Consider the following 12,695-nt stretch of genomic DNA (forward strand, 5'->3'; position numbering starts at 1 on the left):
ATTTTTAATGAAATGTGTTGCCAATTGTGCAACTAAGTTATTCTGTTCTCTAATGGCCGACCGGCAATTACCAGCACACCCCCATTATACTTGTAAAATCCCAATTTCAAAACCTATTTGACTCTTTCTGATTATTTCTTTAAATAATAACTGAGGTTACTTTCAGATTCCTCTGCTCAAACGTCAAAAAATCTCATTTTAATTTCTTACCCCAAATCCACGTCAAGGTTACTGATGAACGAATCACCTGCCCAGATGCCAATAATGGCCTTAATGGGAATTAGAATCTCCAATCTCCTTTTTTTCCCTCCTCCCACTCCCTTTTTCTCTCCCTCTCTCCCCCCGTCCTGTCTGCCTTAGATGGAAGGGAGAGATTTACAGTTACGGGGGTCACACGGTGGTTCTAATTAGCTTAAGTAGGTTGGAAGGAATAAGCACTTCCTTAGTGCTAAGACGCTAACATCGCCGCACGGTCCCACAGCTCTGTCTGACTGAGCAGAGGACGACACAGACGGACGGAGAGACAGTGACCTTTTCCTCCGTCTGCCGCCCTGTCCTTCTCTGTCTGTGTCGCCTAAACTCTCATTTTCACCCTGCAGTAAACGCATCTTCATATGACTTGTATTTCAACTGCAAAATGTAAATGTGTCTAAATAGTGTATATGTGTGTATATATTTATATATGTATATGTGTGCATATATGTGAATATATGCATGTGTAAATATGTGTATATGTATGTATATGTGTGTGTATATGTATGTATATATGTATCTATATATGTGTATGTATGTATATATGTGTATATATGTATGTATGTGTATATACGTATATATATGTATATGTATCTTTATGTGTGTATATATGTGAATATATGTATGTTTAAATATGTGTTTATGTATGTATATGTATGTATATGTGTGTGTATATGTGTACATATGTATATATGTTTATATACGTATATGTATGTATATAGTTTATATACCTATATGTATGTATATATTTGTATATACGTTTATGTATGTATATATGTATATGTATCTATATGTGTGTATATATGTATATGTATCTATATATGTGTGTATATGTGTATATATGCATGTGTGTATATATGCATGTGTAAATATGTGTATATACACACGTGTATATACACACGTGTTTATATATATGTGTAGATACACACATGTGTGTGTGTATATATGTGTGTGTATATACACACATTTGTGTATATATGTGTATATACACACATATGTACGTGTGTACATATGTGTGTCTATATGTGTATAGACACACATATGCACGTGTGTACATATGTGTGTATATACACACATATGTACACAAATGTGTGTATATACACATATATATATACACACACATACATATATATAATGTATAGTGTAGAAGAAGAAGGCAACACAGTAAATGATGAACAATGAAAGACGCAGAATTCTGTGTTGTTTCTTCGTGAAATGACGTGGCTGTTTTTTAGAGAAGGCTGCAGGCTGCCATTTTTCCTACCGTCGAATGAAAGTGGTTATTTTCTAATTTCTATTTTCTATCAAAAGGATGACGAGACTGTGTTTCGTGTGTCTCTCTCTGCCCTGTAGGATCCAGGCACCTGTGCCAGATACCGTATGTGCTCGCTACGCCGCGTGGATCTGTGCCAAAAAGGTGGGGACAACATGGATGGAGGTGGTTTGTGGTAAGGCTCTTAATATTTGACCATGAAAACGCACATAATTGTAGAAAATGGGCTTCGGGCTCTTTATTTCTCTGCCTCTGGAGTACGGGGTCATTTGGAATATCATCATCATTATGACCAATGTTCTGAACTCCTTGGCCTTTCGACTGTGAGGTGTGAATTTATCCATACTTTTGAGACGAACGTGATAATAAGATAAAAGTTGAATGACACGCACTCATCCTTTGACCTTGAGAAAGCGGATTTCCTGAAGTTTGGATGGAAACAACATCTGCGAGTACCTCTCTCTCTCTCTCTCTGTGATAAGCAGAGAAGCATGGGCTCAATTCCCAAAGCCCTGCAGGAAGATATTCACAATTTCTTAAAGTCTGGGGAGAAGATACTTCATCCAAAAACCACCCAAACAAACCTCCTCCTCTGTTTCTTTTTTTTGGATCAATCTGTGACAAACACCTCTCCGTTCTCCCTCCTGATGCTCAACTGTAAATTGCATTTTTAATTAGAAATGAATCTTGTGTTCCGTGCGTTTGCCGCGTACGGATAAACCCGGTTATAACAACAGCCTCTCCTGTTTAAAAACCGCGTCCCCGCCTCCTGAAAAGCCTCCTTTGTATTCTATTTTACTCTCATTTCATTACGTTTCCTACCCCCCGTGGAGTCGTTGGCAAAACAGAGACGACGCGGCGATCGATGGCCTCACGCTGCGATTCATTCACGTTTCAGCGTGACAACTTTTTTACTTGATTTACTATTTCCCTGTTGTCTCTAAACGTCTGTGATTCAGCGTCAGAGTGCAAACGAGTGTAGTTTTTTGATTTTATTGATTTTATTATTATTATTGTGTTTTGACTGAGGATTTCCAGATTATTCACAGTCTCTGGTCTGAATCATTGCCTGTTTTTTTTTCCTGCCCCTGTTTCTCCTAGCAGCGAAAATAAGCAAAACAGATGTTGCTCCTGCCAGACACTTTGAACACATCACCTTCAGTAATCTAGCGAGACAAGGAAGAGGGAAGAAACAACAACAACAACAACAGATTCCACGAATTGAATATTAGGCTGAAACACTTTGGAGGAGAAAACCGAACACCTTTTTCGTTTGTGTGAAAAATGAAGCTTGAAATCATTGCCAAAAATACTGAAAAGCAGACACACTGCAGAGAAAGAGAGGGATTGTTTTTCTCTCCTTTGCCCAGTGACTGCTTGGCACAGTTTTATGCAGAAGTGAAAGAGGGAAAAAAAAACCTCCTTCCTGGCCCCTCCCCTCCTTCTCTCATCCCCCCACCCCTCGCTTATCTCCTCGACGTGACGACGCATTCGTCATGTGGCGTCTTCTCTTCATTGAAACGGAATAAACAGTCTGAACCCACACAAAAGGACAAATAATGCTCTTTTTTAGCGACATGCTAAGTCAAGAGCTGTATATGTGATCACACACACACACACACTTCCTCCCCAGCATCCATCTATCAGCATCTCCACAGATTCACTCTGAAAGACGGCAAAACATTTGTCTCGTACACTCGTGCGTGCACACAGATCCCAGGCGCGCTGCGTTGTTAGCGAGGACGTCTCGTATATAGCAATAATTCATCCCGTAGCATCCTTTACGCTAACCTTAATCATCACTTAACCAAGGGTTTAACTGCCCCAAAATGCCCTTAAAGTTGTGCAGATCGATCAAAATGTCCTCGCAAGGTCAAAACAAAGATGGGTTTGAATGAAAATGTGTCCTCGCAGCCTACTACAGATAATTATGTCCACACACACACACACACACACACACACACACACACACACACACACACACACACACACACACACACACACACAGCTATCCATTCCATCCCATAATCAGCTCATGCCTAACCTTAAACATAACTACAAGTCAAATTTTAGCAATAGAGATGAGGTACCAGGCTTTGGTCTCCATGAGGACGACTGGTCCTGACAAGTTAGGTTAGCCAGACACGGTCCTAAAGAGCTAACAATTACAAACACTCACACACGCACAGCTTTCCATCCCATAATCAGTTCATGCCTAAACCCTAACCATCACCACAAGTCAAATCTTAGCCCCAGAATTCCTCAAAGATGAGATTCTGCCTCACTGTACCAGGTTTTGCTCTGGTCCTGACAAGTTAGGTGCCAGACACGGTCCTCAAGAGGCAACAATTAAAAATACACACACACAGACTCCCAAAGATGTCCTTTTTGTCCTAACCTTAACCATAACTATAATTCCTCAAAGATGAGGTTCTGTTCTCACTTTATGAGGTTTTGGTCTCTATGAGGACGACAGGTCCTCACAATTTAGGTGCCAGACACGGTCCTCAAGAGGCAACAATTACAAACACTCACACACAGGCTTCCACAGCTATCCTTTCTATCCCATAACCAGTTCATGCCTAACCTTAACCATAACCAAAATCCCTCAAAGATGAGGTTCTGTTCTCACTTTATGAGTTTTGGTCTCCATAAGGACGACAGGTCCTCACAAGTTAGGTGCCAGACACGGTCCTCAAGAGGCAACAATTAAACACACACACACACACAGACTCCCACAGATGTCCTTTTTGTCCTAACCTTAACCATAACTATAATTCCTCAAAGATGAGGTTCTGTTCTCACTTCATGAGGTTTTGGTCTCTATGAGGACGACTGGTCCTCACAATTTAGGTGCCAGACACGGTCCTCAAGAGGCAACAATTACAAACACACACACACAGGCTCAGGCAGAGCTACAGCAGACATATTAAACCTGCATGTGTCAAGTTAAGCTGAGCTCAGTGTGGACATCAGAGTTTTCTGGATGAAGATGAAGCTGAAATGTTAAAAATCTGGGACTACAGTGCTGCAGCTTTTCAGATTTAATCTGTAAACCATCATCAAACCCTACAAATACACCATAGAGTTCAGATTGACATTGACAATATTTGCTGTTATCAGCCCCAGTGCATTCTAGATACCAACATCCTCCACACGGGGGTAAAAGGGCCACTCTTATGTTCCACCTCTGTCCCTAAAACACAGCAAAATGACAACATTCGTGGCAAAGGATTTAAACTCCACGGAAACAGACGCGTATATGATGTAATATTCACAGATAACATGAAGTGCGGTTTAAGACGACTGCTACAAGTGCGCATCGGGACAAAAACGCACTTTGTCACCCGTACCTTGGTCACAAGGGGCTCTGTGTCCTCCAGGATGGAGACGAAGGGGATCTCCAGAAAAGAGGAGAGGAACTCCACCTGGATCAGCTCCTCCCTGGAGCGGGGAAAGGCGAGCACAGCGGACACCCCCCTCACCACCAGATCGTGGCATGCGCTACGGGACAACGACTCCGGGTCTCCTCCCGCGGGCGACCGAGCCACCATCTCCAGGCTCAGGTTGTAGGGGAGCAGCGGCGGCGTTTGGGACGTGGTCGTGGACGAGTCCGCGCCTCCGGTCTGGTGCCTGAGGCTCGCGAGGGCGCGGTTGAGCGCGTTTTGTATCCGCACCGGCTGACGGGACGGCAAGAGCGCGCCGAGGCGCACGGTGTGTCCTATCCGGGCGAGGAGGTGGCAGGGCAGCGGGTGAGGGAAGCAGGACTCCGGGGTGCCGGTGCTGGAGGAGACGGCGAGTAAGAGGAGCAGCAGGAGCAGAAGAAGCGGTCTGGCACAGAGGAGGAGGAGAGGAGGTCTCCCGGGGGCGAGGCAGTAGGTCCAGAGTCCAGAGAGAGACACCATGCTGCAGCTCCGACGCACAACACAGGAGGACTGGGCTCTGCTCGGCGGGAGATGGCATAGCTCCCTCTTTGCTCCCGGCTCCGCTGCTTTAACTCGGACTTCTTTTCTTTTTTTTTCCCTGTCACCGCTTTATCTGTCAGTGGTGATTATGGCGACGATGTTCGCTTCTCACCTCCTCAAAGTTTGGATGTCAACTGCAGCCGAAAAGACGCGGAGAGGAGGAGAGAGGAGTGATGAGCGCTCTCAGCTTAGACCGCTTCTGTCAGTCTCTGCTGGAGGAAGGCGCACCAGCTGTGTGTGTGCGCGCGTCTGTGTGTGTGTGTGCGCGCGTCTCTGTGTGTGTGTGTGTGTCCGCCAATAATCTTACCTCTCACGGAGGCTGCCGCTTGTTGAATTTTAATGCAAATGTGTCTCCTTCCGCCTCTCTCAGAATCCCGTTCCACATTTGCGCTTAATGTTTTCACGCAGAATGTGAAACTACAAGCAATCAACGACGCTTTTCTATTTGGAGATGGACAATTGCAGCAGAAATTGATTTGCTTCTTCTATATAATATATAATACATAATATATAATGGGGAAATAAACACATTTTCCTGAATGAGATGACCGGGCAAAGTAATTAAACATCTGTAATTTGCTTTTATTTGTTTTTATTGTTTTTTAGACCCAAAAAAGGAGACTTTTTTTTAAACCGGATGTTGTTATTAATGGTGGTCATTAATAACGTCCACTCCCACCACCAGCACCCCCTGCCAGGTTGGCCAACACAAAGCTAATAACTTGCTGATATCTCAATTTTTCTTCAAGATTTATCCCCCCCCTCACCACCACTTCCCGTATAGCACAGTCCAAGTAGAACATTAGCTGTTGTGTAACCACTTCTTTTCAGCACCACGGTCAGCGCCAGTGCTATATATATAAGAAAAGATGTTCTATGCATGCTAATTTGACTTCATGCAAAGGACAGTACTCAGTCTGCTCTTCATTCATTTTGCACTCACTGCCCCCCCCCCCCACCGATCTAATTTGCCGTTGCCAGAGCGGAACATTCAGCAAATCTCTGTCCACGCAGAGTGAAATCTGGCCTGTGGTGTGAGTTTTCTCGGCGTTCTTTGACATCCGTCTTCTCTTGATATGTTCTCCAGCCAACACTCCCAATGTCTGTCTCCTTGTTTTTATTGCTCGTTCCTTACCCCCCACGCACCCCCCCTTGCGGATTTGGCATGAGCTGAAGCTGCCGGGTCATTCCAGGGTGAAGTCTGACACATGAAAAGGCTTCCCTGATAGAGATATCACTGTCTTTTCCTCACTGTCTCGCTCAGTCATTCCTGGGCATCGCCGCGTCCTTTCATAGCTCTGCTGGGTCACCTCGTGAGATACCACTGTGTGTGCTTTACTGACAAATCTAAAGACAGTCGAGAGGAAGAAAAAAAAATACTTTCCTTACCTCTTCCTCCTCTTCCTCACACGCTCCACTTGCTCCGTAGAGAGGAGATGAAACCCGACACTGTGGGCTTTGTTCCGCTGCAGCAGGAACCAGCGTGCCTCTTTACACAGCCTCTCTCTCGGGTACCTGTTGAAGCCAGGCTTGGCTCGCACACTAGCCTCAAATACACCTTGGAGTCTGTTTATTTAGCGCCGTGTGTCGATTATTGGGTCAGCTGCAGTTTTTTCCCCCCCTCATTTACCACAACATTATCATGTCAGATTTGAAGCTTATTTGATGCCACATTGATTCGAGGAAAGAGAACGACGATTATGTCAATAACAGCCGAGAGAGAGGGAGTTTTAATGCTGTGGTGGATCAATTTTGAATTTATAAGATTATGAGATATTTAGTTGGATCAATGATCAAATGATACACATTGTACTTATACTACAGTCAGGCTGGAGCATTATTTAAGATTAAACTAAGACTGAATTAACCCATTACTATGTTTAAACGTACAGTTTATACAGAGATTATGAGAATGTGCAATATAGAGTGTCTTATAGCCCTTTTTTCACCAACTGTATAAACACACCTGAGCAAAAAGTACTCAAAATGTTTAAAATCGCATTGAATTTGTCAAATTTGGCTCGTTTTTATCAACAAAATCAAAAGAAAAACACTCTATTTTTGTGACTTCTGCACAGTTATTGCTACTTTATATCACTACTAATAATAGGAAACATATTCACCATCAAGTAGGTGCTTGCTAATATGCATGTAAGTAGCATACTAGCCCTTTATTAGTAATTATTAACGTATTAACACCTTATGTAGGAAAAATCTTATTTCATGTCGTAATAGACGTAAAATAAGGTTTCAATACGTGCTTAATGATTACTAATAAAGGGCTAGTATGCGACTTATGTATGTTAGTAAGCACCTAGTTAATGGTGTTACCAAAAAGCGATATAAAATGAATCATAACTTTGAATTAAATGACACTTAAGAAGACAAAAAAAAAGAAGCAATTTTTTAAAAGCCTAAAAATGTGACCTATAAACACACACAGCCCATGATGTCCATATAAGGTAGTGCTGGGCACTAGGTCAACGCATGATGCGTGTCCATGACGACTGACCGGGAAAAAGACGCGCGTGACGTCATGTTTACGTGCCGCGACACCGGAGTCCAAGCACAGTTTACCAGTTAGCTCCGTTAGCTCCTTTTAGTGCCCGTTAGTGCGCCTATAGTTGAACTGGAGCGGTCTGTTTATTAAACGAAAAGAGCAGCGCTACAAATAACCGGTGTACTGCGCATGTGTTCCTCTGTTTTTAAGGTTTAGCGTTACTTTATAGACTAATTTTAACAAATCGGGAGTCACGTAAACATGATGTCACGCGCGTCTTTTTCAGGTCAGTTGTCACGGAAACGCATGATGCGTTAACGCGCCCAGCACTAATATAAGGTGTTAAGGTGTAAGGCGCAAATTAGCATAGAAGGGTAAAGTAAAATCTCTCGGTTCTTTGTACTCACTGATCATAAAATGTGATCACAAACACATGCAGCAGCCCTCGTTAACATTCACACTGCAGGTAGAAATAGTGAGCTAACTCTTGGATTTAATAACCTCCTTTGGCAGTAACAACCGTACGATGTGCATCAGAATTGCACAGTGCTATTGAACTTCTTCACTTCAGCAGCCTGTTTTTTTCTCTTTTTCGTGCAACTCTCTGAGCTCATTGTACGATATCTCAGGGTTAAAGGTGCGGAATGACTGATATCGTCTGCCTGTTGTTCACTCTTTAGGAGGCTTCACCACCACATTTTTCCACACTGACCTTGATATCAAGCAGCATATTTATGACGTTTTTCCAAACTGAGGTGTAAAAGATTGAATTAGTAAATAGTTTAAAGAAAGAGGATTAGCTTTCGATCAGTATGTAACAGTCTGTATGATATATGGAAATAGCTATTTCTGGTCCAGAGACTTCCAGCCAGATTCTGTTCTTAATGCACCGTCATCAAGATTTGATTCGGTGTGATACGTTAGCAGAATCTGACAAGCTCCAGAAGGTCTGAGGTTAACACTAGCTCCACTTAAAAATGTGGATCCTCTACAGTATAAGACAGGTTTTCAGATTCGCTGACACCGTTCAGGGTCACTGTCCGGCTACATCTCCCAATCGTCTGAGCTTCAGAGCTGGCAGACAACCACTCACTGAGACATTTCTCTGTGAGATGCCTTGATAAACTTGGGGGGGAAATCACGTTCCCTGTGATGATACGGAGCAGTAAGACGCCCCCTCAGGCAAAGAAAAAGCCCCATATTATAGGATGCTCCTGCCTGCGATGCCCTTTTCTTAGCTCATGCATCATGGTGTTGTCACAGTGCAGGCAAAGTGAGTTCAAGTCATAAAATCCCTTCAAAATAGTCTCAAGAACTTTGGAAAAGGCAGAACAGAGGCAGGTGAAATTCACCTGGAAGTGCTTTCACATCGGCATCGACTCCAGCTTGGTTCTGGTTCCCAAACCAATTTTTAAAGCTGTTTCACTGCAAATAAAGTGGTTTTCAATTGATTTTTTTTTTTTTTTTTTTTTAGCTCTTAGCTCTCGATGAGCGGAAGAAGGAAAGACAACATCCATGTTAGAGTCATGGGTCACTGGAGCCAATCCCAAACGCCAAGGTTAGTATATATAACGGAAGCTAACGTAATAATACAAGCTAAAAGTTTTAAAAATCCCATAACTAACTGAAACTGAATTGAGTGTTTATAAAACTAACTAAAATTGTAGCAGAAAATGTGCTTATTTTCCGTCTTTGTAAAGTAATTTTCATACATAATCATTTTGTGTTCATATGAAGTGTATTTATTGTATTATTTGAGACGCAGTTACTTAGTATCACGTTTTTGAATATTGCACCTGGCCAAATACACCATATTACACTAAAACTAATACAAATTGAACTAAAACTAAGCATTACAACTAATAAAAACTAGCAAATGCGCTCTAAAAACAAATTTAAAAAACTCGTTTTAAAAACAAAAAGTCAACATGACATTAAAACTAAAAACTAATGGAAAAATTCTTACACTGTAACTTTGGCTGACACAAATGGTCCTATGGACAATTTAGAGTGTTCAATTAACCCCTGTAACCTCAATTAAAACCTAAATGTTTTTTTGAACGTGAGCCGAGCAATCGTGAAAGGCGGGAACTAAGACTAGAAGTAAAACGAGGGGAGAAATCCTCAAAGTTTAGTAAATGCTAAATGCATCCACGTCAAACGTGGATGCATTTAGATAACTGAACCTTATCCAAGAGAAAATGATCCACTCAGGCTTCAGTCTTCAACTTTCTGCCACCTACATGCTTTTCTTCTCTGGTCGAGACGTTTTTGAGCGAGGTACTGAGACATTTTAGGTTCAACTTTTAGGAAACTTGGCTTGTGATGTACCCAATCGCCATTGCTCATTGCTGATTGGACACCCTAGCCATGGGGGGAGGGAACATCCAGTACTTGGTGTTGGTCTCAAGCCCCAGATAAAATGGAGGGTTGCGTCAGGAAGGACTTTCAATCGTGAAGACGAGAAGTAAAACGAGGGGAAAATCATCAAAGTTTAGTAAATGCTAAAAGAATCCAAGTTAAAAGTAAAATTAACTGAAGAACAGGGGGTTAGAGTCCAGAGGTGATGACAGACTGATTTCCCAGCAGCCTCTTGTGCTCGTTGGGCAAACATCATCTGTGTGATGCCCAGGAGTGGACACCACCACACAGCCATACATGCACAATGAATCACATTCAGCGCGATCGTCTCCTGAGACAGAGATGTCGAGCTTCAGTGATTCCTCTCAGCCTTAAAGCTGTTACTCTGAATTTCTTCATCCTTTTTTATTTATTTATTTTTTAAACCTCATTGAGAATTCTGTGTTGTGCCTTTGGAGGCATCTTTGCTGCATGGGTCCTTGTTTCTAGGGACAGTGTTAAATCATCTCCAGTTAAACATAGTCTGTCTAAACTCCAGACTGGTGAATATCTACAAAAAGAAAAACTTTGCAACTCTTTGATCATAAATCTTCTGAGAACTCTTTTTATTTATTTTTTTTAATTTTCATTGCATGGCTCACGTCAGCAGTTGCATCTTATGAATAGCAAACAAAACGTTGGAGTGCTTTTCTAAGTCAAAGTGACTCACACCTCCTCCCATTGACTGAAGTTACTGAATCCTGTCTTCAATTAAATGACGTCGATGTCATTAAATCAAATCAAGTGATGCATGTGCGTTTGTCCACTGGTTTAAGAACAGGTTTCTAAAGTTCATTTATGATGCTCTTGCCACTGTTGTCTTCACCTCCCTCTACTTAAAACACAGCAAGCTCTACTTTTCAAGGTTGCCTTGCAGCATTACATATAAAGGTCACATGTAAAAAAAAACAGGAACAGACACAGATGACGCAGAACAACCTGACAAACATAGCAAATATAAAACCATCGAGCAGAAAGGAAGCAAGGAAAGGAAGAGAAAACACTGTTCCCAGGCGGCGAGGTTTGAATTCAGCAAACAGGATCATTTTTGTCTATTTTACATATTTGCCAGTTGTGCTGCAAATCATTTATTTAAAGTGGCTTTATGCAAAAGAAAAAAAAAGTGCAATAGTTACCATTTAGTGTTTAAAATGCATGCTTTAATCCCAGTTCAGAATATTGTGGAGCGCTGGTTAGCGAGTGTTTCTGAAATCACACAATAACACAATAACTGAACCTTATTCAAGAGAAAATTATCCACTCAGGCTTCCATCTTCAACTTTCTGCCATCTACACGTTTTTCTTCTCTGGTTGAGACGTTTTTGAGAGAGGTACTGAGACTTTTTAGGTTCAGACAATCATTGGCATTTCCTGAAAGGGAACTTGGCTCGTGACGCACCCAATCCTCAATGCTGATTGGACACTCTAAATTGGCCCTACACTCTTAGAAATACGGGTTCCAAAAGGGTCCTTCTACAAGGGCTGAGGTTCTACCTGGAACCATTTGCTTCTGAAAAACCCTTTCTTCAGGAAAGGGATTTTGGTAACACTAATGGTTCCAGTAAGAACCATTTTGATCCAGAGAACCCTTTAAAACCCATTTCCTTAATAAAAAGGGTTCTTAGTGGAACCTTTATCAAAAGGGTTCTCCTATGAAGACAAGCCGGAGAACCTTATATGGTTCTACTGAGCACTTTTATTTCTAAGAGTGCAGCCACGGGGGGGAGGGAACATCCAGTGTACTACTTGTGTTGGTCTAAAATGGAAGGGTTGCATCAGGAAGAACATTCTGCTTTTTTTTTAAAAAACCTCAAACTCTGCCAAATCAAACATGTGGATAATCCACTGTGGCGACCCCTAGAGAGGGAGAAGCCAAAACCAAGAACAGGTTTCTAAAGTTCATTTATGATGCTCTTGCCACCGTTGTCTTCACCTCCCTCTACTTAAAACACAGCAAGCTCTACTTTTCAAGGTTGCCTTGCAGAATTACATATAAAGGTCACATGTAAAAAAAAACAGGAACAGACACAGATGACGCAGAACAACCTGACAAACATAGCAAATATAAAACCATCGAGCAGAAAGGAAGCAAGGAAAGGAAGAGAAGACACTGTTCCCAGGCGGCGAGGTTTGAATTCAGCAAACAGGATCATTTTTGTCTATTTTACATATTTGCCAGTTGTGCTGCAAATCATTTATTTAAAGTGGCTTTATGCAAAAGAAAAAAAAAGTGCAATAGTTACCATTTAGTGTTTAAAATGCATGCTTTAATCCCAGTTCAGAATATTGTGGAGCGCTGGTTAGC

The 12,695-nt window shown here is 42.0% G+C and overlaps 1 protein-coding gene across 1 annotated transcript in view; it reads right to left on the reverse strand.

Annotated features, from left to right (window-relative positions):
- Positions 1 to 5,430, reverse strand: part of grin3ba (glutamate receptor, ionotropic, N-methyl-D-aspartate 3Ba) — a gene marked incomplete at both ends in the record, with an annotated part of 94,491 nt that extends 89,061 nt beyond the window's left edge. The window contains one exon of the mRNA XM_083892209.1: positions 4,879 to 5,430. Coding sequence (XP_083748335.1) covers positions 4,879 to 5,430 — 552 coding nt within the window. The remainder of the gene's footprint in view (positions 1 to 4,878) is intronic.
- Positions 5,431 to 12,695: the final 7,265 nt, after the last annotated feature.

This window comes from Microchirus variegatus (genome assembly GCF_963457635.1).
Source record: "Microchirus variegatus genome assembly, chromosome: 7".
Classification (NCBI taxonomy): Eukaryota; Metazoa; Chordata; class Actinopteri; order Pleuronectiformes; family Soleidae; genus Microchirus; species Microchirus variegatus.